At 42.1% G+C, this 26489-nt stretch overlaps 1 protein-coding gene across 10 annotated transcripts in view; it reads right to left on the reverse strand.

Moving 5' to 3' along the window:
- The window catches only part of lrp1bb (low density lipoprotein receptor-related protein 1Bb), a 338212-nt gene that overhangs the window by 65656 nt on the left and 246067 nt on the right, over window positions 1–26489 (reverse strand). For all 10 annotated transcript variants that reach the window (XR_005076787.1, XR_005076788.1, XM_037108848.1 and 7 more), the window contains 15 exons: window positions 23407–23541; window positions 23088–23217; window positions 21999–22125; window positions 21719–21870; window positions 20933–21057; window positions 19843–20214; window positions 15464–15653; window positions 12703–12907; window positions 9588–9780; window positions 7114–7239; window positions 4820–4948; window positions 4548–4667; window positions 2421–2534; window positions 2077–2226; window positions 1726–1848 (listed from right to left, as the gene is read on the reverse strand). Coding sequence is in view for 8 of the 10 variants with exons in the window: in XM_037108848.1 (XP_036964743.1) it covers window positions 1726–1848; window positions 2077–2226; window positions 2421–2534; window positions 4548–4667; window positions 4820–4948; window positions 7114–7239; window positions 9588–9780; window positions 12703–12907; window positions 15464–15653; window positions 19843–20214; window positions 20933–21057; window positions 21719–21870; window positions 21999–22125; window positions 23088–23217; window positions 23407–23541 (2391 nt within the window). In the remaining 2 variants the exon portion in view is untranslated. The remainder of the gene's footprint in view (window positions 1–1725; window positions 1849–2076; window positions 2227–2420; window positions 2535–4547; window positions 4668–4819; window positions 4949–7113; window positions 7240–9587; window positions 9781–12702; window positions 12908–15463; window positions 15654–19842; window positions 20215–20932; window positions 21058–21718; window positions 21871–21998; window positions 22126–23087; window positions 23218–23406; window positions 23542–26489) is intronic.

A 26489-nucleotide genomic window follows, 5' to 3' on the forward strand; every position in this document is an offset into this window, starting at 1 on the left:
GGATTCATCACCCAGTAACCCTGAGTGACTGTATACAATTTTGTGCCAATCCATCATGGTCCATTAAGTTGAGTTATTTCACTGGATAAGCGAAAGCTTTGACCTACAATTCTAAATGACATGGGTCCAAGATCAGATTACAATTCATTCTTTGGGCATCAAGGATATCTGTGCCACATTTAATGACATCCATAAAGAAGTTTCAGACAAGTTTTGAAAAGTAAATGGATCATCAAGGTGATTAAGATTTGTCCTCTGTGGACAATACATGCACAAAATGTAATCTCAATACAGGCAGTGGTTCAAATAAACAAGCTGATGGGGGATGCAAATAAATTCCATAAAGTTTGATTGAATGTTTATTCAGAATGGGTGATTATTAACCTGAAACACCAGATGTTTTTTTGATTTATTGCACAGATCTATCAGAAAGGGTTGTCCTTAGAAACTCTTTGAAAACGGTAACTCTCAAAAAATACCAGCTATGTAACTGGATGAATCATCTATCAGGGACTAACTTCAACCAACAAGTTCAAGAACCTATGGTGTGGCTGGAGGGTGCTACCACCAGGGGATCTAGTTTGTAAATCTAACTCTGGCCACAGCCAGTTGGGAAGTGAACAAATATTTTTTTTTCCATCAAGACATTCTCTCATTGGCATTCTCTGCACTTCCTCTTGTGAATCCGGCTGCCTCGCTGCGTTATGTGTTTGGTGCTGATAATTGCAAATTGCAGTAGTTCCATTTTTGTTACCTCACAGACTTCTGTGCACAGATGACAATGCTGCTGCTGAGTGCTTCATGACTTCTCACGCTAGACCATGCAGTCTGTGTGCCAGACAACACACCAAGGCTGGCAACGTAAATGCAGGCAGCATTGTTATAACAGTGTGTGTGAAGACCTCTCCATCAGATCTAATTATCTTGTGCATGTGCTGCTCTGCCACCCTGACCACCTGCATCGAAGACCCTCAGTCAATTTTGCTTTGATGCCAAAAGCAACGACATGTGGGCAAATTATATTAATCTATACCATGACTTAATTATAGCCCCTCACTTTAATTGGAGAGATCCTCACTTTGTCATGGTTGGTTCTGCATACATTAGCGTGGATCAAAGCATGAGCTTAAGAATGCTCCTGCTGCCTCGGGTGAGGGAGGTGGAGGAGTGGCATTGTAATGTGTAATCCTTTCATATGTCACAGCTTTTCCATTGAACCCACATCTCCATCTTCAGTATAACCGTTTCAGTGACTGATGGCTCATTAACTAATTATTACACTGGAAGTGCTGTACATTGTAATTCAAAGAGAGAAGGGGGAAAACTTCATTCGTCTTCGACAGCCTCACTCTGAATTCAGCATCTGAATGAGACTACCAAATGCGCAGCGGCACCGACTTGTGAAATCTCAAACACACAATGAGCGGAAGCAAAACAAAGTGAAGAGAAATTGCCTTAAGCGTGATAAACAATCATCTGTTGTCTCTCTGTCTCCTCCTTATACACTGTATGTAATATCTGTTGCAGGCCTGGATCTATTTAAATGACAAAAACGTTATAACAAATAGCTTCTTGTTAATGGAAAATAAACATCCTTCCAACCGCTAACAGTGCCGTGTAAAGCAACCGAGTACCTCATCTATTTCTCCCAGTTATAGAACAAAAACATCACTTCAGTTTACTGAGCAAGAGCTTTTCCGTGAGAGGTAAGATTTGTTGGTTTACCGCACTGGAATTCATCCGCTCCGTCTTCGCAGTCTTTCTGGCCGTCACACAGCCACACGCTGGAGATGCAGTTCCCACTTGGGCAGGCGAAGTGGCCCTCCTCGCACTTCTGCCCGTGGGAAACTGGGACGAGCAACAGAACTAAAGTCAGTCGTCTGGGAATTAGCAATGATTGAGGTCATTATCTTTTCCTAAGCTCTCTCTGAATCTCTTCCTCTGCTGTCATAATCATCTCTGAAAGAAGAGAGCTGTCTTAAGTCTTTTCTAATTGAAGCTGGCTTCCTTAATCTGCCTCTGAATACACATGCAAAACGTGTCTCCATTGTGTGTGTGTTTGCGCCGGGCGCTCACCCTGGCAGTTGGTCTCGTCGGCGTAGTCCCCGCAGTCGTTCGCGCCATCGCAGATCCACGAGGGGTGGATGCACAGTGAGGTGGAGTTGCAGCCGATGAAGTCTTTTTCTTTCACCCCCAGCTTGTAAAAGTGAGAGCAGTCTGTGTGGTCTGAATACAAAACACAGCAGCACAATAACTGATTCATCATACCAGAAGCAGTGGTGGAGGTAAAGGTGAGAGGGTCAGTATTCAATCTGATGCGACCGATTTAAATTACCGGATCCATCTGATCCGCTACAGCTGCGTGTTTACATTTTTATTCCACAGTAACTGCGATGCAAACCACAGGCTGAGGGACTTACTGCAGCTTTTTTCATCCGAGGCATCGGCACAGTCAATGACCTGGTTACACCAGGCTGAGCTGGGTACACAGCTCCCATCCTTGCACGATGACTCTGATGAGCCGCACGTGATATCTGGGGGGAGAGAATTAGCATTTCAAAAAGATAACATAAGAGAAACAGCACTCAGAGGCAGTAACAGGTACGGCTCACAACAATACTAAGAACCTCTTTCTGGGGGCGGTTAAAATTAGCTCCAGGTTGCAAACCGCCTGACAGAGAAGGGTTCTCGATAAGCTGCGGTTTCTGTGCGGCTGAACTGCCTGCGCTGTAAAAAATTACCTGAATGTCGTGACCCTCTTAGAGCTGCGAAAGAGCAAATTGCATTTAATATGCAATGGGGGCATCTTGGCTCTGTTGCTCATTTACCATGTAACTCTGTGGTCAAATCACATCTCTGTGTTGCATTAGCAGTGTAAAACTCACATAATGCATTAATTAAATGTTCTAATGGTAACAGAGGAAGTTATTGTTGACGTCCCATTAAAAGAATAGCAAGGCCTGAGATGACACACCGCAGTGTGGTAAACTCCACCCAGACTGCTGATTTGGAAGGTCCACTTTAATTATGACAACATCACTGTCTCCTCATGGGGTCGGTCAGGCTGGTAGAGATTCAAGAGTCTATGAACCTCATTATTTTCTCACCCAGTATTACAGCTGTTTGTGAATAGTGATGGAGTTGTATATATAGGACTCATGCACATGAGTGCCAATTGTCTCAGCCTAGGTTACAAGAGGCTAATTCATGTGTGAAAGAGAAGTTAATGGTTTTATTACTTATTCAGTCCAGTGATTCTCTCTAAACTGCTTCTATTGTGTACTTTTAAGTGGATGTTCTAAGAAAGTTGTCCTGAAGTGAATCCCATCGGCTGAAACATCTTGTTCTTATGCCCAAAGAAGAGAGCAGATGATCTTTAATATAGACAAAGTACCCTGAGGTACTGCAGATGATCTGTAATCACATCTCAATTCAACTCAACGCCTGAACAATCTATAGCCAATTGAAAAGAAGTTTTCTGTGTTGTGAACTGTAAGTCTTCTCATGAAATAGTTTGTCTGTCTCCGTTATTGTAATTCTAAAATATATAACTATAATCCTAATCAGTGTCTTGGTGTGTTTACTGAATTGTGTTCAGAGTATTTTACAGATAATCTTCCACAATATCAAGCACACAAATCCTGAAGATTCAATTTAATATCTATCAGTATTTCACTGAATTTTATTTACATACTACTAAAGTCAAATTGTTCCCTAACTGTAACCGAAGTGAAGCTTATAGACAAGATTTTGTATCCACCCCCCATTACTTGCACTTACTTCACCATGTGACTTCAGTGAGAGGGTAGTATCACAGCATTACATACATGTTTACTTCAACATACAAGTTTGCAACACATAACACTGTTATGATGAGGTTTGTTTGTAGTTAGCACCTTCATTATGTCTGACCAACAACTACAGACCTGGGATCTGTATTTATGTCAGTGGTGTTGTGCTTGGAAACTGTGAGAGGTTCCAGTTAACATAAAATGCCAATTACCACATAATGTTGCTTTAACCTTAATGCCTAAACCTATCCAGGCCGTCAGACCACCTCCCAGTTCATAAATGTAGCATTTCATTCAGTCGAGCAAACGTGGTACGAGCATGAAAACACTCATGAAAAAATAACGAACATGATGTGTTTTGTACATAAATATTATAGATTATATTTAGTGATATTTTTTCACAAACTGCAGTGATACAATGTTGTTTGTACACACTGTGGTCCAATTACAGCAGAGAAATGAACAAAGCTGTACTTTTAACTCGATTATTTCCCCATCAAGGTCAAAACAAACTCAGTCTGGCCGTGTTGACAGGACACAAAGTATTGTTCGGGCTCCCAAAAGCAGTTTTTGAGGGTGGGGGTTGCGAGCCTCTTTGAATTTGTGCACTCGTTATGATCTTGGGGCTCATTAGACGGCGAAGGCTTAGCGCAGCTTGTGGCCTAGTGTGCCGAATTAATATAAGCATTAGTGTGGCTGGATCCTGCCCTCAGAGGCAGGACAGCTTGAACAGGAGATCAAACGGCTGTGACTCACTGCTACAGAAAGCTTCATCAGAGTTATCCCCGCAGTCGTCGATGCCGTCACAGAAGCGACTGTTGGCCACACACCGTTGATTGTAGCACGGCCTGAAACCCTTCCGGCAGCTCCTGTTGACTGAACAGTGAAAATTCAGAAGTTTGTTAGAAATGAGCAAACGCAGAAAAAGTCAATGACGAACAGGTCAACAGGCGCTTAAGGCAGTTATTTCCACAAGACTTCTAAATCGAACCGAGATATTTTTTCCTGACGCTTTCTGATGCTCTTACCACAGTATTGCATCTTCTCGTCCGACTTGTCTTTGCAGTGGGCTATTCCGTCGCAGGTTAGTTGGTAGTTTATGCACTCGCCGTTCCCACACTCAAATTCGGTGTGGATGTTGCAGGAGGAATTTTCTGCTGCAGAAGAAGACAATGTGGGTGATGAACTGCGGCTGTCCAAATCTTTAAAAACCTCACAGGTGAACTCAGACGCAACATTTCAGTGGATACCGTACTGAAGTCCACATTGACAACAGTTTTGGGTCTAGACAATACTGCCTTCAATAACATCTTAACCCCTGTGCTCGAGGGGAAATCTGGCTGTAAAATGTTTTTCTTTTGTCACATTCATTTGATATAGTGCTGTAATAATATATGTCAACATTGTGCTGCTTGTGATTTCAGCCAAGATTCCAACATTTTCACAGACTTTGCCCGATCCCCCTCTCTGCTCTGCTACTTGCAGCTCCAAGAAAAAAATATGAAACTTCTTCTTCCTGCTCTGGTAATGAGCAGAATCTGGGTGCGGCAGAGAGCCTGTCGTCCTCCACCTTGACATCCAGGCTGCCATCCAGCTCTTCTGAATCACTTTGCCATTTTTAGTCTGGCCAAAAACCTCCCTCGTTTGAACAGCTCCTCCTACCTTATGGTCTGTCCTCACGTTGCATTTCAAATCCAAGCCTGCAATGTGTCAAAATTAGGGATGCAAGACGCCATCGTAAAAATGCTTTTGTCTTGTGACTTTGAGACACCCTGTGCTTCCAGATTTCCTTTTTTTTTTTTATTTGCTGTCTGCGTGAACTTTAAGTGACACAACATTTAAGCTTTATTTTCCCCTAGCAGAATTGACTGCGGCTTCTGGAATCATTACAAACTCCCTGCTTAGTCAAAGAGGAAGAGACAGCAGCTGCTCATGCTCTCCTGTTTATATACAAAGGAATCAATTGATATATATCAAAGGTTTGTGCAAGCAGCCCAAATAAGATCTGAACCCGAGTGTGGAGAGAAGCCAGGTGTCGCTATGCATATTAGAGGTCCCATATTATGACAAACAAGTTTTCTGTGGTCTCTACATATATAAGCTGGTCCTCCCTGAGCCTGCCAGCTCCCAGAATGAGGAAAACAAGTGATTCCCGCATGGTCTCTGCAGCCCACACACTGGTAACACGGCGCTCCTACAGGCTGTTCAGATTCAGCTTCTTTCGTTATGTAACAAAAGGAGTCACTATCATAGGCTGACCTCCTCTGTGTGGTGATAGGAGATACCCGAGAGGGGGGCGTTCATCCCCGAGGTGAAGTTCGGTGTGTCCAGTGGTAAGCCACAGGTAAGCGTCGCCGCGGTTTGATAGTATCTATAGTTGCCAACGAGTATGGTGAAGTCAGCTGGAAACTGGCTAACTAGTTAGCTCAGCTTCGGTCCAATATGCAATGGCACTTGAAGCAAGTTTTATGTTAATAATATTATGAGGGAGCTTGGTTGTCACAGTAAAAAGTCTGGAAACGTGCAGACTGGAGACAGAGACGATGCGAACAGTGTCCAAGTGTTTGGAGAATGTGTTGGAGACAAACACAGCTTTCGCTAGCTGTTAGCCATTAGCTACATGGTAGTAAGTGTAACAACACATATGAACAAACTAACATTATTCAGACGCACTGACCATTCTGAAACGTCCTGCTGCAGCTACAGAGTCTTCAGGAGCCTCTCCTTCTGGGTCAGTTTCTGGTATGCTTGAATGAAAGCACCTCCGCGAGCCATAGCGATATATATATATATATATATATATATATATATATATATATATATATACATATACATATACATATATATATATATATATATATATATATATATATATATATATATATATATATATATATATATATATATATATATATATATATATATATACACACACACACATCCACAATAAAATATTAGCGCATGCTACCGCTAGCGCAAGAGGCATCATCTTCCTGAGAGGGATGTGTAGCAGGCAAGTGGGCGGTGACAGAGGGAGCTCATTAGCATTTAAAGGTGCAGGCACAGAGACATACTGCTCTCAGAGCTCAGCAGAGCAACTTTTAGACAGCTGAAATTCAGAACCACGGATGGGTTTGGGGCAATGCATATCGAATACAGTGTTGTTGGACCTCTGACAGCTGAGTGAAATTGATGAAAAACAGTATAATATGGGACCTTTAATGTAGAAGATGACTCTTTTTTGAAAAATCTAATCCATGAGGACTGCCATCACAAATCAATATCCGGTGCTGAGGATGGTCTGAGGGGTTTGCAGACTTACACACACATCTGTTGTCGTCTAGCAGCACACGTTCTCCACGGCAACTGCAATTGACCCTCCCATACGGGGTCAGGAGACAAAGGTCACCACAGCCTCCATTCATGTGTCGGCATGGGGACAGCTCACCTTCAATAACAATCAAACAGAAGTGATTAGTGGGCCAGAAGCCGCCAAAGAGCAAAAATCTCCAGGGGCAAACACTCTCTGTTAGATGTCATCGGTCTCAGATGCTCAATGCATTCACGGATTTATCTTCTGAGGAAGCATTGTGACTTTCTGCTGAGCACAATTAGCCTCAGCACCCCTTATCTACTGCATTAAGTGGTATTTAAAATAAATGTGAAAAGTCCCACAGGGTGCTGAATCAGAATTTGGAACATCTGCTGGCCATAGGAAGGACTGTTATTTCTAAATGGTTGGTGAACCCAAAAAGGAGCTCCTGCTTTTTGAATCTGGGAGTCTGACACCGAATACGATATTGACTTTAAATGGTGGACATAGCTGATATCGATTTCCTCCCGTAAAAAATATTCTTAATCAATAACAAACCTGTCATTTTTAGTTTTTTTTTTCCCTTGTTTTCTTTTTCTTTTTTTGTTAAGCATAGGGCTGATTCAAGTGTGAAATGCTCCACTGCATAAAAGGGTAAAGCTGTCGTTGAAGCCTGTTCTAACACTGACTACTATCCTCCCTGACAGGTAGCAAATATATTACAATGCTGCATACTTTCATTGCCTGGGGTGCAATGTGACAAAAAAAAAAAAAAAGACTGTGTGTAGCTCTGTGGGAATCATGTAATGCACTAAACTGCATGACCAAACAGCAGACATAACCTTTAAAAAAAAAAAAAAAAAAAAAAACAGAACTGCGAGCTCTCATCGACACCTGAGAGAGAAAAGAAGGTTAGCAACAACAGGCGCAGTTTCAGAAACATGCATCGGAGACCCTGTTATTACCTGCCCTCCAGCCACGTGTATGTTATTCATGAGTGTTGCTCTGCTCTGCAGCGCAGGTAGAAACCACAAATAATTATTCACAGTCAGTATACAAATGTAACAAAGAGGTTCACAATGCAAAAGACCAGAAACTGTAACCTGATTATCAGATCCGCCAGCTGCTGGTCACCGCACATTATGCTGTCGGCTTGCAGCTGCGCCCATGCAGGTCAGAGGACGTGATTATTTCCCAACGCAACGAGACAAACTAGGAACGGTGTGGCTCTCGGCGTCTGAGTCCAACCAGTGGGACACACTTAAGCCCACTTCCCTTTGTCCTACTTGGAAATTCAACTTTATGCAACACTTTAGAGACTCCCTTTACAACATAGGCTGCTTTTTTTTAATTAATTACCTCTGAAACTTAAGTTCCTAGCCCTTTCTAAATAAGACCAAGTTCATTTATCACTCTCGCTGTTTTTTGCATTAAAACACTAAAGAGGTACTACACTTTTTAAAAAAAAAATACTTTCCTTTTACTTACAGGAGCCTGTGTGATGGACCAGTGGGCAGATACTTATACACGGACTTGTCAGTAAAATGACGGCAATTAACATTACTGTAAACCGTTGACTTGTTCATGCGTCACACGTACCAATTGCACATTTGTGCAATATGTGACATATCAAGCTCACATCACTTGTTTATGACCTGACTTTCACATCAGGAGGCGGAGGGGATGGTGATGGGAGCGACCTATGCGAGGAGGCTGCCGAGCCAGTGATTGCAGTTCAAGACCGCGTTTCAACATTTTTAAGCATAACATCACAGGATGGACAAGACAAAAAAAAAACAGACAGTTGTCTCTTTAATTCGCCATTTCATGTACCTTGACTCATCTTTATCCGGAAAGCTTTTCATGAAAAGATAACATCTTGTTTGACTTTGCCAAAAAAAAGCTTTAGTTCTCTGTGTTCTTGACTACCTGATATGCTGTCATCAGATTTTATTTGATTTCAATGTGTTTTTTATCTTATTATTGTTTATCTGACAGAACACTGCACCAAACATTTTCCGCACCGGATAAACTGAAAGATAATTTCCATCTGCGGTCCCTGGACGTAGGCCACCAGTGGCTCAGGTTGACAAAACAAAAGACAACAGTCATTTGTGATGAATTTGAAAAATGTTGTTGTTGGAATTAACCGCAAAAAGTCGAGTATGTCTGGCTGTATTACTTCTTCAGGTGCGGCTTGTAATGCAAAATGTAAAGCCAGTCGCCGGCCACAGAGAACAAACTGAAACATTTCCTCTATCATTCTCGCCTTGCTACAGAGAAAGTGCACACAGCAACATATTTATTTTGGTCCGTTGCCCTAAACTACGCTAACATAATGAATATGCACATGTATAAACTGCCTATACGCACACATGAGCAGCCAGGCACCTGCAAACACATATTACACAAATATTTGCAGACACAACACCGCATCCCATGGCCATTAAATTAAGTTCATCTCCAGGTGTTTAAATACTCACAGTTGTTTGTGTCCCTGGCCACAGCGATAATTCCCATGGGCTGATGGGGGATATCTGCTCGAAGTACCTTGGTGTCGCCACCCGTGTACTTGTTGGATCGCAGCACGGCTCTGCGGGCCCAGTCCGACCAGTAGATGAAATCTGCGTAGATGGCGAGCCCGTAGAAGTTCCCAGGTCCGGATTTAATTATGACCTAAAAAAAAAAAAGAAAAACATTGTAAAAGGCAGAGCACTCATGTTGGGAACTGCTTTCCGTCATTTCCTTTTCAGGTTTCTGCTCTGATAATAGCACAATTTACAGCATGTGAATGATTCAATACGCCAGAAGAGATCCTGCAGTCGAAACAGGGAGAATACATACATTTCATATTGCCAATATTTTACAAAACGATAATTCCTTTTTAAGATCTCGGTGGAAGAAGCATCGACGGAATTTGAGCACGACCCGGGGAATGAATGCGGAGAACGACGCTTCGACTCATTAATCAACACATCACCCCCGCCGCCCACGTGAATGCTTAACCCAGATGTTGGGGGAGTAAATGACAGTGTCATTGGCAGGGAGGCAGGAATCCATCAGATGCCTCCTTGTGGGACTCTCCGGGCTAGTGTGTATGTGTGAGAGTGTGTGTGTGTGTGTGTGTGTGTGTGTGTGTGTGTGCGTGTGTGTTGGTGATTGGGGCCTCCAGCAGCTTGGTAGTCTCAGCCATTAAGTGGGACAGGCTTGTAAGCAGCATCACATTAGCCCTGTGCCATACTGGGATTAATAGGACAGGTGTTGATTAAAGGAGCCCAGCGTGTGGAAGCAACAACAGGCCAGTGAGAGACAGACACTGACAGAGAGAAAGAAGGGAGGACTGAAAGCCAGATGTGTTAGGATGGAACATATTGATAGGAAATTAGGTTTTGGGAGACATCAGCTTTACAGCCCGCAACTCATTACTTTGGTGCTCAACTCGGGTTTCGGGTAAATGTGGACATATTTCATTGATTCTTGTCACTCTCTCACTGTTTTCAACAATGTGTGAATAATACTCCTCCACACTGGGCAAGAAACGCCTGCTAACATCTGGCTTTTGTCTCGGAAAATGGTACAAAGGCACTCATAAGACTCTGCAGTAGTCATGGGGATTTATCTGCTGCTGCTCCGATCAGCGGTGATAGAAACATAACAACCCGGTGAACAGGCCAATTTGCCCTGTTGGAATGAGACGCTATGATGCAATAAGCTCCAGATCTTGGTGCAAAGGGAGTTTTCCATTCCTCTTTGTTCAAGCAGTGCTCGAGCACCATGCAGTCTGCGTTGAGTTCTGAGACAAAGACGAGTAATAAGATATAAAAAAGTAACCACTGTTACATTGTCAGTCTCGCCTGTGCTGCTGTCTGTTGTTCCCTGTTTCCTGAGGTGCTTGTGCTATTGAATGTGTTACCAAAAAAAATAAAAAATACATTAAACTTTCACTCTATTGGCAAAATGAAACTAATCAATCACCTACTTTACTGGGTTTTCCTGTATTTAAAAGAACTTTATATATGTGCTAAATCTGGTGTAAAACAATATCAGTTAATTCAATTTCCATGACGACAAGCTCAAAACAGATCTACTCTGTGTTTGCATTACAACATTAACGTCCCCGGAGAGTGCACTTCTGACATTGAACCCACACGTCACGAACCATTTCCAGGCAGCTCTCAAATCCTTCTCCTCATGGCATCTTTCCCCACGCTAAACATACTGACATCTTCCCTCATCATGCACTCCACTGCCCTTTCCGCGAAGCACTGCCTTCATTAACGACATGGGTCCCCGCTCTCAAAATGGCACGGGGGAGTAAGCCGTGCCACAGCTCCTGTTCTCCTCCGTCGCTAACCACACTGACAGCATGTAATGACACTGCCGCAGTGAAGAGGGGTATCCGGGCCCTTGAGGACACTCCACTCCCATCCAAGTCCACATTAATGTGCCTCAATACGAAATTGGGGTTCTATAATGTGGTTTATTCTGTCTGTGGTCGGGCCAAACTCATTTTTTTTTTTTTTTTTTTTTTTATATTCCAAAATGAAATCTTCAAGCCGTTTCGCAATTTTTGCTGAGTTAAACACATCAGATCAGTGTCGAAAATAATAAAACAATCAGGACACACCAAAGTGACAACGAGCCTTGAACCTTCCATCTCCGAGGTAAGCTTCTTGTATATATATATACTGGATGGGTTGTCTCCGAGCATTTTAGCAAAGCATAGTTTGGGCAAGTGCTGAAGTTGACAATCAGCAACCTCGGTTTAATTTACACATTTTAATTGGAATGGAAAATCAGCACCCAGAGCGGTCTCACAGCAAAGCCTTCATTAGCAGGATTAGACTGCAGCGAGGGCTGGTGGGGACCCAAAGGTGAAGACTTTCTGAGCCTTGTGACCCGGCTCGGCAAACATATGGGTAACTAATTGAGATGGGCCAAGGTGCTGAGCTGCGGAGGTCATGTCAAGCACAAAATGAAATCCATAGCAAAAAAAAAAAGGACCATCCTTGTACTGCAATCTTTTACACACTGGAATACGGAAGATATATATCCAGTTAGGATGTTATACATTATGCATGCAACGTTGTTCGTGGACAAAATAAGAACTCCACACACTTAGCTTCTTTACTTTCACAGGGATTGACTTCTCTGATTAAGGAAACCATCTGTACCCTCAGAGATGAAGTATCGGAGAGAGCATCAAAGGTATTTCTGATCCTATCCGCTGTATGGAGGACCATATTTTTAGGCGCCCAGAAGGGACTGGAGATTAAACGGAAGACGGATAAAAAAAAAAATGTTTCATTTCAGGATAAAAAGGGCAGATCAATCTGACATTCTGTCCCTGAATAAGTGCCATGTTTCTCAGATATTCTGCATTGAAACATCTCCATCACTGAGAGACAAACAGATTCTGGTGAGTCACTGGGATTCTTTCACAAAAACATTGTTTGATTCATGGGAATTTAAAAGGGGCACAATACAAAAACGTGGAACTGTTATCAAAACGGTATTCATGCCTCGTACAATGACAGAAAATATAATAAAAACTCTTTTTGACAGAGACAATAAAAACAATCGCCTTTTCACACTCACATATCTGCTGGAACCGTCATAGTCACATCTCTCAATTTTGCCCAGGGTTCCATCGGAGAAGTAGAGCTTCTCCGCTTTGTGGTCCACAGTCAGTCCATTGGGAGTCAGGATGTCGGTACTGATGATAATCCTCATGTTCTTGCCCGCCAAGGTGGATCTCATGATGCTGGGTCTCTGCTCATTCCAGTTGGTCCAAAACATCAGGCTAAAACGCAAGAGGAGAGCCGAGGAAACATTTAATCACTAGCGAGCAGACTAATCTCTTCCCCATCGCAAAGTGGCTTCATCTTAATGTGCACATGTCGCAAGAGACTCTCTCCCTCTCTGAAAAGGAGCTCCGGTTCACTTCGTACTTCGATGAATTCACAACACCATGACAAGGAACTACAAAACAAATATGTGTAGTCTGAAATTAAATCAGGGAGCAGAAATGATGGGATTTTATAAGAGCTGCTCTATCAAGATGTCAACCAGGGGACAAAAAAACAAAACAAAACAATACACTAATAAACAGGAAAATCTTCTTGCAGTGGATTAAACTGCTGATTGTTTCTGCAGCCTTGTCAGTCAGCCATCAGCATAATCCCATAGTTGCCAGGACCTGAGATGGAGGTCATTTTATTCCTATTCTCTTCTGTGGGGACATTGGAAACACAAGTAAGAGCAACAGAGTAAATAAATGAAAGATTTCTATCTGAGTCGGTGGTGCGTATTTCAAATAAACAGCAATGCAGATAAACCGTAGAAAAACAAACAAACAAACAGACAGGTAGATATGTTTCAAATTGTACAAAAAGCACGTCAGCCCCCGGGCTCTCACTTTCATACTGTGATAAAGTCATGGAAGTAATAAGGATTGCGGTCCTGTGCAGTAATAAGGACAGCGGTCAGAAGTCACAAGCAGGGACTGCAAATTAGCCACTTAAGTTTGAATTCTAATTATCAGACAGTGTTACTCAAGTGGGATGGATATGGTGCCAAATTGCCAAGGATATAGTCTGAGGTCAAAAAATTTATTTAGTTAGTACAGCAGGAAGAGTGAGATACTCACTCTTTTTAGGACTGCACACAGTCTCGTTTTTATAATCATGAATATGCAACTAAGTGCTAAATCTGAAGTGACAGGAATACTGAAGCGCTATTTTTTGAACAACAGAAAACACTTTTTTTTTTCCCCCTGACTTTTTTTTTTTTAAAACCGGCACAGCTCTGAAGTGATCAGAACACTTACACCTGAGGTGTAAAAATGCTCACCGAACACAAAGTACTTGATAGTTATGTCAGATTATAGCTCCAAAACAGCATAATGCACCAAAGCCCCCACACTGAGTGGATCCGAGCTAAAAAGTCACCAAGTTGAGTGCTGTGAGTGCTTTGTGTTCATAACAACACAAAGCTCTCTACCACAGGTTTCATTGCGTAGATTATCTCATTCTACGAACAAACATGCATGTTTCACACTCCTTATTTTATTCTCTCCAATGTTTTATGTAGATTCTTGCACATAAAAAAGACAATGACAGTTAGAAATGTCTAAGTTTGCACCAACACTTCATGAGAGGTCTCATTTGCAGTCTCATCTTTAATTACGTGACTTCACACCACAAGTCACAGAGTGATATCTTTGCATAATTTAAGTGTGCCGGCTAGTTTGCCATGTAAGATTTGGTTTAGCACAGCTGCTCTGTTGTCGTTAGCGATGTTGGCTCGGGTGTGTCTGAGCTGACCAGTCAAAGGGGGGGGGGGTCTTAAGAGACGGGAGCAAAAGCCAGAGTGTTTCAGAAAGAAGGGGGAATACGGTACACCCAACAGACACAGCACGCAACCTGAAAGCCTGAATTGATGATGTCGTCCTCGGGCCCGGAGGGAGACAATTCCATTTGTCTGCTTTTTTGCTACACTGAGCAGTAGACAATGGGTGGATTTGAGAGCTTTTACCTGGGACATATCTTGGCAGCAAGTCAACAATGTAGTCCATGAATAGATTTATAGACAGGGGTGGAATCTTAAAATCTTGGACCGAACTAATAAAAGGTAAGTGCATGCAACAAGCGTCTGTGTTTCTCAGGGAGAAAAGAAAAGGCCGGACTTTTGTAATGCTCTTTTAAATGACAGAATGCTGTTATGTTGTTGTATACCCTTTTGGATTATAAAAAAGGACCCAGCTTTTTCCAACGATTCAAGCTTTTCATTTCCCCCCCGTTAGTGGATGACTAAGGTGTACCTTTCTGTCGGGGGTTGGGGGGGAAATTTCACATTTTTTATGAAAAATTATGCAGTTAAGCATTATGCTGTACCATTTCTACCTTGTTTGAGTACAAACGTTGGAAAAGCTAGAGCGGATGGATAAAAAGCTGAAACGCAAAACTTGCTGTAGAAGGGAATTTGGGGCTAAATACAAAAAGGTCTTGGTAGAGTCGTTCAGTTACTTTTGATGCCCTTAATGCTAATTTTACATTCATTTGGTGCTCAGAACCAATTCAGTGCTGTGCCTTTCATTAGCCCTGTAGGGAAAACCCTGGATTCACTTTGATTTGATTCAATTAAATAGGGCTAGGATAACGTAGAGCAAAAACAACTATAGTGTTATCACCATACACTTTATAGCTCATCAGCAGGATGATGACCGCTTGTGGCAATAAAACTGAGATTACCTGAACGTATGTCAACATGAAAACAAATCAAAACAGAAATGTTGTGACAAGAGCTAAAATTAGCGAGAGAAGAAAGACAGTGAATGAGGGAGGGGTTAGAAACTGACTTTTGACACTCATCCAGGGCCAGGACATGTGGATGGTCCTCCTCCGAGAGAGTGACGACGGCCTGCCGCTCGAAGGCACCGACTCGTGTCTGATCCAGAGTTTGTCTGGTGATTGTGGAGGTGGTGGAGCTGGTCCAGAACAAGGTGTCCCAGGCCCGGTGATAGGCCAGGCCCTCCACTGAGCCCACATCTGAAAGAACAGACACATAAGACCTCTCCTGAAATTCCAACAGACTAAACTAATTAACAAACAATAGTCGAAGCATGGTTTAGTGAAAACACAGCCTGAAGGAAACACATCTGTCTCTTCTACAACAAACTGTATTGTATCCTTCGTAAGTAACAGAATGCATGGTGTATATATATATATATATATATATATATACACCACGCACCATGCATATATATATATATATATATATATATATATATATATATATATATATATATATATATGTATATATATATATATATATATGTATATATATATATATATACACATTTTAACATTTTTTTTACATATCTTGGTCTACCTACCTACATCTACCTACATCTCTTTAAAAAAAGGAAAAAAAAAGTTATCTCTTGTTGCAGCCACTAAACTGCAAACTTTCCTCCTGCAGATTTTGGTAAATACTGACCCTCCACTGAGCCCACATCTGAAAGAACAGACACATAAGACCTCTCCTGAAATTCCAACAGACTAAACTAATTAACAAACAATAGTCGAAGCATGGTTTAGTGAAAACACAGCCTGAAGGAAACACATCTGTCTCTTCTACAACAAACTGTATTGCATCCTTCGTAAGTAACAGAATGCATGGTGTATATATATATATATATATATATATATATATATATATATATATATATATATATATATATATATATATATATATATATATATATATATACATACATATATATATATATATATATATATATATATATATATATATATATATATATATATATACACATTTTAACTTTTTTTTTTACATATCTTGGTGGTGGTGAAATCTACCTACATCTCTTTAAAAAAAGGAAAAAAAAAGTTATCTCTTGTTGCAGCCACTAAACTGCAAACTTTCCTCCTGCAGATTTTGGTAAATACTGACTTTGCCTGTAACAGATGGCAGAATCCAATTGTGTTGGAATTGGGATTATGTTTCCTTGGTGATTGACGGGGAAAAAGGACTTCATGCCTCACTACGCTGGACAGACAGCTATTTGTTGATGCAACAGTCACTCAGAAACCGAATATGTTTTCATCGCCAACCAATTTCCTAAACACAGAATATGAAAAGGCCCTTTGTAGCCTCCTGGGTTGGTGAAAAATGTGACTGACAGGGGGGGAACCTCCAGAGAGAGAGACAGTGATCACAGACAGAAAAAAACCTGGCCATATTCCCGCTTGATTATTTACTGAAGGGGTTTTTTTTTGGCGATGGTTCTCTAAGAGGACCCGCTGAATATGACCTCCGCTGTTTCAGTATTGCACATATGTCAATCTGGAGAAGGTTGGAATAATAATAATAATAATAATACAGTGCTGTGGAGTTGTCATGTACTGATGTTCATGAATATGGCTACTGCTCCCCCGAGGGCCACTGCAGGGTGTTTGTGGAAGCTTCTGACTGGGGGGATGTTTCCATTATATCCTGGGAGAGGAAATTGAAGAGAATATTGTACATGCTGTAGCAGTGAAAGATGTTGACACCGTGCGAAAAGCAATTTAAAAATGCCAAACCAGTACAAACAAATAAAAAATGCGCTCCCAATACAAATAATCCTTCTGATTGCAACTGAATCCCCTCAATTTTGGAAAAAAAGTAGACAAAGGAGGCAGTGAATCTCCTTTAAAAACAAGAAGACAAAGTTTATGTCTTACAGTGATGCAGCACATTTATTAAAATTGGAGCCACGCTCTACAAAGCCACTGGACCCTAAGCTGTCTGATATCACAGTTTGTCAACCGGAAAGGAAATGGGATTTGTTAGGGCTTTGTAAAGATTACCTGCATGAACCAGGTTCCTCTGTGTGTGTTTGTGTTTGTCCGTGTGCAACTCTTCCAGGTGCAAGTGCATTTGCTTATTGTTTGACAAAACAAGAGATTATCTTCCGCGAGAGAGGCGCGCTCCTCTTTTTTTCTCTCGACTCAACCCAAAAGAAACTCGAATATATGTAACACCGCAGTAGTATTCACAGAACATCTGTCTCTACATGTATCTTGAGGCCTGAGCGTCGATGCAGACCCTGCAGTCATTTGTCTAAATGGCGGGACATGTGGTCGACGATAGAGAACTTGGCCGTATCCTCTCATCTGAAGACCTGTAAAGCGCATTGTAGAATGCTTAAGACACTACCTGAGTCAGCCGATCGCTAATTAATAGTTTGCAATAAAAGCCGTCTGGCAGCTCGGAGTTTCTCGCAAATTGTTGGCGGGGCGAGGGAGTAATTAATGGGGGACATGGAGTTTAATTAGGGAAATATGGATGATTAACATCTTCACCTTTCCTCAGTGACGGGACACGGGCAGAAACTTTGAGAGAGGAAATAGAGGAGTCGTGCTTTTGTACGCAGCACGGGGTTAGAAGTGGCTGAAAGGTGGCGGTTTCATTGCAGGGAGTGAAATCCCAGATGGACACGGTGGCTGATTTCTCTCAATGGCAAATGAGCTCACTGGAACCAAGGACAGTCAGAGTGTCTTACCACAGTTGTATGTAATCTAGCTACACACTGTACAAACTGTGGCCACGCCTGATTATTAGTTATTAAGTATCTAAAATAAGTAAGTCTCTTAAGTGCAAAGTATTTCGGATGCAGTCATTTAATTTCTATGCAAATCAATTATTTGCACCGCTTTGGTTTTGCATCCCGCATGAGCCAAACTGTGAAGGACACTTACAAATAACAACAGATGGTTCTTAATAATGCTTGTTCATTTCCTCGAAAATAAATAAATAAATAAATAAATACATAAATAAATAAATAAATAGATAGATAGATAAATAAAAGCTCCCTCAGCAGGGGGGTGGAAGAAGGGTTGGTGGGTGGAAGTGGATCAGTAACACTCTGCCAGTCTCCCAGTGTGAGGAGGGGGGTGTGGAAGGTGCTGAGCTCTGCTCCCAGTAGGAACTTCACAGAATGGCAGAGGATGCTAGCCGAGCAGAACAGAGGCTTTCGCTGTTCATCTGACGCCAGTCATGCTTATCAATGCAGGACTGGCTGAGATTTAGTGAAGGAATAGAGAGGGATTGGTCGCGTCGTTCAATCTGTGACAGTCAGTAAGCAGAGAGCTTTCAAACACGGGCATTATACCCTGATGATTCAGTATTAAATGGTCTTTTCAGAGGAGCACTGGCAGTAGGAAATGAAGGAGTGGGGGAGGAAATGGGTGTGCTGAGGTGCTATTAATGAAATGGGAATACTGTGATCTTAAAAGGGATGTCCCATCTGATTAAAACTGAAATACAAATAACACTTCTTCCATTCGGGTAATGAGAGCAGCTCGTCACAACGGCAGCAACTGCAATCAGCAGCCAGTGTCTGTACTGGATCTGCTCGGCCACGGTGTCAGTGTGCACTATTAAAGCATGTTGGCACCGCCCACAACCTTAGCTACACAATCAATGCAGCTAAGTCAAAAGAAAACAGACACAGGGCGTTAAAATATACTTGGGAGAGCAGCTACACGTGAAAAGTAAGGTGAAGCGTGAGCCGTCTCGTGGCCGGTGCTCTATTGATTGAAATCAACGCACACCTTTACCACGGAAGATGGCCGACTGGAAGCAACATCTGAGTAATTCCAACCACTCCTTCTGTACCTCATCATGCCAAAGCATTCTCAAGACCAGCAGACATGTAACACACATGCAGTTGAATCCTGTCACAATGAAACTGGCAAAATGTAGCAAATATAAAGCTCTTTCTTAATTAGAGTTACAACACTAAGTTAACTGATTGTTGTTCAAAGGAAATTAAGCACCAAGTATTTTGACATTCAACTTCTAACTTCTTAAATGTGAGGATTTTATTCTTTTCTCTGTCATTTATGATAGTCAATAGAGAGCGTTTGATTTTTTGTTGATGGTTGGAATAAAAAAGCAATTATAAGACATCACGCTGAGAGTTGTTTTTCACAACTTTTGACATTTTACAGATGGGACAAATTTATCATGAAATAATTGGGAACATTTCATTAACGTATTAATCGTTAATGAAAATGAATGTTAGTGGTGGCCCTGTTTGAATTGGCAAAAGCAGTTCATGTGTAAGTGTTCAATATGTCTGCGGTGGACAATGGATGGCTGTTTTGATAATATCATGACATACAATTAATTAAAAAAGAACACAGTGGAGATATGAAATACACTTACTTTCCGCGATAATCGATCTTCCTGTCCAGTCATCGTTAATCACCTGGATGTTCCCGGAGTGGACGTCGCTGAAAAAGATGCGGTTGGTCTCAGCGGTCTTCTGGCTGTAGTCGAAAGCCAGGGCTATGACGTTCTTGAAAAAAGCGGGGTTTTCGAACGGCTGCACGGGTGAGTTGAGGTCGTTCTCATCCGAGAGGTGGATGCTTTTCAATATGGTCCTCTCGGAGTAGAGCAGATAGCCTTCGTAGCGCTCGCAGGCAAAGCCGTCTTCTGCCAAGCGACCGTGGGCGCAGGAGCAGGTACGGCGGCCGCTGCCCAGGTGGAAGCACAGCTGCTGGCAGCCTCCGTTGCTCCTGGCGCAGGGGTTTGTGCCTATCAAATCCCAAAACATGTTCGGTTACTGGTTTTGCCTCAGTTTCTTCCACCTAGCAATCCTGTCTGTATTGTATGTGACAACAGCAAATTTATAATCGCTGACCGTGTTGACATGCACTAGATTTCCATTATCACTCAGAGTGTGACGGTATCCTGAGTTTAGACCTTATTCCAAATGCAGCATGTTCAGATTAAGACATGCTGGGTATGATGCTATTCAGGTTTGAGCAGCATTGTTTGGACTTGTATAAGGAAAATTTGGATTACCGGAGATGCGCGCCCAAACAAAAAGCACACCTGTGTGGTTGGAATGAGAAACACACCTACTTGCAAACATTATGAAAGATTTGGTTATCAGGGTTTTTTTTGGATGTGCTCACGGATTGCCAAGACGACCCTTTCTTTTTTTTTAATACGTGGATGAAGAATGGAGACAGGGAGGCTGTATCGGCACCGTCTGCCATCGGTTACATTTTTGAGGAAGTCTTATTTTGACACAAAAGTGGCTCCAGCTGTTCTGTTTTAACATATTTTGATGTCATGAAGGACACGCTCAGGCACATCGGATGGAATATGCACAGCTCTGTGCAAACAGGAACATTATTACTACAGCTACGTATACAGCTTAGTAGAAATATGGTCTTTTCTGGAATGAGTCCAAAAAAATGAATATTTGTAAAGGTAGCCAATGGGATTGTAAAGCAGATTCCTCTACCTTTTTCTCTGCCTCTATTGAAGACTGTCACATCCTTCAGATTGACGCCCAGACCACTCCTCATGGTCACAGCCTCGCTGGTGTCAGTTTTGAAGCCACGTCGGATTGAACCGTTTGAGTGAGCCCTGAAGTACAAGAGAGACAAAGGAAGGGGTTGAAGTTTCAGAGAGGACAGTGTTCTGACTTTACATCGAGGCAGGGACAGGACAAACTTAGATGGATAGTAAAGGCAGATCATTTATTGGACAAGAGTCAAGGAGAATCTAAGACTACGATGGCTCAGTCCTGCCATCCAATCCAAGTAGCTGAAGGTAAACACACGCTAAAGCTTCTTGCTGTGCAGGGGAGAGAATGAGACGATTGTGAGACAGCTTAAAAAACAGATACATGATGAAAAAAACCTGATGAGGGATTTCAAAACAATTTCTCTCCCAATACTTCAAAACCTTTGCTTAGTCTGTTGTTGCTTCAGGGGTCCAATAAAACCACATGTGTGAAAAAATGGTTAAGGCTCCCGACTTCACGAAAAGAACTGAGGCTTCATTAAATTTAACTGTGCTGCTGATTTTTACAGGAGGGTGAGGACGAATTTGCCCTTGCAGATGACACTGAATTCTGCCCGGAGTATTTGTGAAAAATAGGCAGCGACCCTCACTGTGAGGCACTACTCTTCTTAATATTTCCACTTGAGACCTTTGGTGGGGGGGGGGGGGTTACAGTCAGGTTAGTATTGCAGGCTTTGCAGGCCATTTCATGCGTGCACATTAAAGAGAAATAACAAATTACCTGTCAGACCAGTAGATGTAGGGCCCAAACACAGCCACTGAGAAAAGGTCTACGTTGGCCACTGACAGTACAATCTCCCGGCTCTCACCTGTCTCAAGGTTTATCCTCTCGATCTTATCTGTGCGGGCGTCGCACCAGTATAATGTATTTTCCTGGAAAGTAATTTTAAAATGCATATCACAAAGTGAACCGCGTAGGCAAAGTCATATATCAGCCTCAAAAGGAGATGAGGTAGGAGTTACAGTATGTGGGTGCGGAGAGCGTCGGTGTGTCACTGTACCTCGTAGTCTATGGAAATTCCGTTGGGCCACATGATGCCTGAGTTGACCAAGGTTACCTGGTCTGAACCGTCCAGACGGGAGCGGCCGATGCAGGGGTGCTGGCCCCATTCGGTCCAGAACAGATACCTGGCCGACACACAAGAATCACACAAACGTACTGATTTTCTGGACTAGAGCGTGTTCATGAAAAAGAGGTAATGCAGTTTAGATATACCTGCTGGATGTACGGATGACGCGAACGGCCGTGCTTGCAATTAATTTTCTGAATGCTTTCACCTCAAGATCGCAAATTAACTATGGTTACCTTGAGATAGCAAAGCTCATTTTTCTCATGACAATGGGCTGATTTATCTTGTTATCTGGAGAACACAGAAGGCAGATAACTTGAGATAACAGGATAATTTAACATGAGAAAATCACGTCATTCGCTTCAGAGGTGGCCCGTGACAAAGACGTGCTGCTCTGACTTCCTCATCAGCTGTAACCATCTGACGTAAGAACGGTTTCCCTAGAAATGTGATTTGATGGCATTTGTTTTATGGCTAATTAGTATAAGTGTGTGAGACTGAAGGACAACCTGATAGGTTGATCAGTTGATCAGCTGCAACAGTTGTCAATCATGATAAGCAACAAGAGGAAACAACTTTCTGTTTTCTCATAAAGGACTGAGTATCTCGTTATATCAAGATAGCAACGCTTGCTTTCATGAGATAAGGCTTTAATTAACTTGAGGCCTCCAGATTATGACATAAAAACACTATTTTTTTTAATTGCAAGCAAGGCCGTTCTCAGCTTCCATAGGTAATGACAAACTAGAGCTTCTCTGTTGGCAGTTATGCAGAAACCAATATGCACTTTATGTACTGGAGAAATACTGGTCAGCATGATCAGTCAGCTATACGTCTGAATTTACCTTTTGCCAAACTCGTTATTAGAGATTCTAGAGGCAAATGTAAATATGGCTTCTGTCTACAATAAATGCTTTTGAAAGCATTGCACCAGCGTTAATATACACAACTGATTACAGCAGATAGCATACAGTGCATATGAAAATGAAATATTAAATGAATAAAAACTTCACAGCATACCCTTTCTGCGGATGTACAGCAATGGCTCTCGGCTGATCGAGTCCTTCGGATATGACCACAGAGCGGTACGCACCGTTCAGACGGGAGATTTCTATTAAATTGAATCCATGGTCTGTCCAGTACAGGTTCCCTGTACAGAAAAAAACAACAACTAATGAATATCTCCTCATGAACGTACATACATACTAACACTAATGACTTTATTTGGAGGACACCCAACTTTGTCAATGTTTTTTTAAGCAACCCAACCAGTTTTAACCAATCCATACCAGCCTGACAGCCCAAAGTGTCAGACTCCAGGCCCTAGAGTGTCACTAACCAGCAATCCAGTCGACAGCGATGCCCTCCACCCGACTGATGCCAGTAGTAATGATGTCCTCCCGCCAGGTCTGATCACGTTTGGCTCTGGATATTCTGTTCAGGCCCATGTCTGTCCAGTACACGGTGTCATTTCCTGAAAACCATCCGACGCAGTTAATGACAGGAGGAGATCTGATGATGAATGTGGCTGCCACAAAAGTATTTATGCCCTCAAACAAAGCAGCTCATGAAAGCACATTTTTTACTGCGGCACGGCCCATTTCACCCAAAGGCTGCGTGGAACTATAAAGTGTGATGGCGAAAATTACCCAGACAGTCCGTCCACAGCTCTTTGTTGACACACAGGGCCTGAGCGGGGAAAGGCAATTGTGGGCCAATTTTTTTACAGGGCAGTATACTGCTTCATGCAAAACATGGTGTTGGTAAAACTGTTATGGACCCGTTCTGACTTTACTGTCCTATTACATAAGCACATAAAACAGTGCGTAATTTATTTATGGTGCAGTCTTCAGGAGCATCTCTGCGTGCGGCTGTCAGCTTGGCTCTGTACAGGTTGTTAGGAGTATAGGTGGCGTTATATGTTTATTAGCACTTCCTTGTTCCTGCTGCCTTCACACTCTGTTAACACGCAGCTCAAATATGACAGAATACAGCTGCGGGGCTTTCATCTGTTCTGCTCTGGCAGCCTGGATTCTGTAATGACATGTAAATGATGTGCGTGATCTATTGGCTGCTGCTCTTGGATGGGCTCCCTAATGCATTTGCACGTTCACCTGCACAGAGGAATAAAGGGGAGGACAATCGGCAATCTTGCTCCGTACCCGGGCCGCCCGAGTCTGGTTTTTTGGCTCGGACGCCGCTTATTTCCTATTTTCTAAAAGCTGTGGTCAGACATCAAGATTGCTATCGACCTTTGAAGTCACTCAGATTCAAGATTAGATTTCAGGCTCGCAGCTTTTGCACAGCAGTCTGGCTCACGACAATTACTTGTGTAATGAGCGACCCACAACGCTCAGTAACACGTTGTTACGTAAAGAGTTATACATTATAAATACACGTGATAATAGCATGTACACCCCACGTGGTTGATTTTAGAGAGACTACCGCACATTTCTGTCATTAACTTACATTCATTATTTAAAGGTCAACCTTTGCACATCTGCTCTGATTTATTTATGACATTGTTCCTGTGATGGATGATGAAGTTTCTGAATCTGAGTTCTAGTTTCACGGGAACCACATGATCTGAAGTCCAGAGTGAGTCCGAGAGGTTTTTCTTCCTTACGCACAGCAGCCCTATGAGCTAAATGCCAAAGTCAGCATACTAGCATGCTCCCAGTGAAGGTCCTAAAATGCTGATGTTGAATTACGATTCCATCTGAATTGTACTGTTGTCCTTGTGGTTGGCTGTCTTACATCTGGTGAGATAAAATTATCATAAAACAGTTATGGCTGTTTTAAAATTTAGAGAGCTGAACTGCTATCAAGTTGGATTTGGTCTGACTGAATCAATGGGAACTGTTGAGCCTTGGCAGAGGTATGCACTCTACTGAGTGCCATTCTAGTCAATAATAAAAAAAAAATGTACAGCCAAGACTTGGAAGCTCTTTATGATAACAGAGTATGTTCCTGGACAAGTTTAATGGTTGACCTGATGGTGGCGCTAGGTGAGGGACAGTGAAGAGACAACTACTGTGGTTACAATTCATCCTGAGGGATGTGAATGTGTGAGCTGAGCTCCGTGGCAATCCATCCAACAGTTGTTGAGATTTTTTTACTCGCACAAACCACAGATGTCAACCTCATGGGGGCACCGAGAGAGAAGTCAGGGGATCGCCGAAGTAATACTAATTCATCATCTGCAAAGCATGAACATCTGGACCAATCAGTCTAGTAGCTGTTGAGATATTTCCCTCTGGACGGATGTGGTGAACTCGTCCAATAATTTTGGCTAAAAAGGAAACATTGTCTTACTGTTGAGCCCTAATGACCGTACAAATAGTTTTGGCTTCATTTTCATAGACTTAAGAATTTCAGCTCATCAGACCCTACTTTCCTTGGTTTTGCAGACAGTGTTCTGACATTGTTTGCTCCCTTCATTATAAGAAGTGACAGGGGACGTCTGTTGATCTCCGTCTCTGCCACACTCACACGGTTAGGAATATCAAATCAGCTTCAGCTAATTATTATTATTTTTTTAATACATTTACATTTCCTGCTCCCATTTTTTTTTTTCAAAGGAGAGTCATGGCGAAACATGTTGAATTACCCAAACGCACATCTTATCCGCTGCTGCTTTTACGCTTTTCTGAGAAGAATTACTGCAAATCCTAAGAATACCAGCCTGTTTGTGTATGCATTTTGTTTTCACTTGTGCTTATGTGTTTTCCTTTACACGGCTTTCGCTATCATGCCTCAGTGGCAGTCCTATTACATATATGCAATGCCTCCAGCTTATAGTATATTCATAGCATCTGTTGGTGTAATAAATGCATCATTTTTATCATATATATATAAAACGTAGAAGGAAGCAGGGATGTAACAAACGATGGCGCGCGCTATCGGCTTTCGTGTTTTGCGAGGTATGTTACCGCACCTTCATTTGATACAATATCTCAGGAATTGCTTTGTATTAATATATTTTCAGAGGAATAGTTCTATGTTATTCACGCTGAGGCTCCCCAGTAATGTGAACTTATTACTCTTTCATCTGCGCTGCACTCCACAGTCACGCAGACCATTATTCAAAAGGTTAGAGCCCAGTATAACATAGACCTCTCCCTCCCACTCATTTAAGATTGAGAGGGAAAGGTTTGAACTGTGGGAAATAAAGAACAAAAAAACACAAGTGAGTGTTGTGTAATATTATATAATAATACTGTGCATATTTGTGTGGAAAATACTGTATAATAATATTAATATACTGGATACGTACAGCTGAAAACAAAAGCTAGAAAATAATACCAGGTAAGCAAAAGGTTCAGTAAAAGCCATTTATTTTTACCTTTTACTTTTAACCACATGTCAGAAAAAAACCCCAACTCTTTAATCTTCAGTGGATTTGTAACATCGTGTGCCTTA

This window comes from Acanthopagrus latus, chromosome 9 (assembly GCF_904848185.1).
Source record: "Acanthopagrus latus isolate v.2019 chromosome 9, fAcaLat1.1, whole genome shotgun sequence".
Classification (NCBI taxonomy): Eukaryota; Metazoa; Chordata; class Actinopteri; order Spariformes; family Sparidae; genus Acanthopagrus; species Acanthopagrus latus.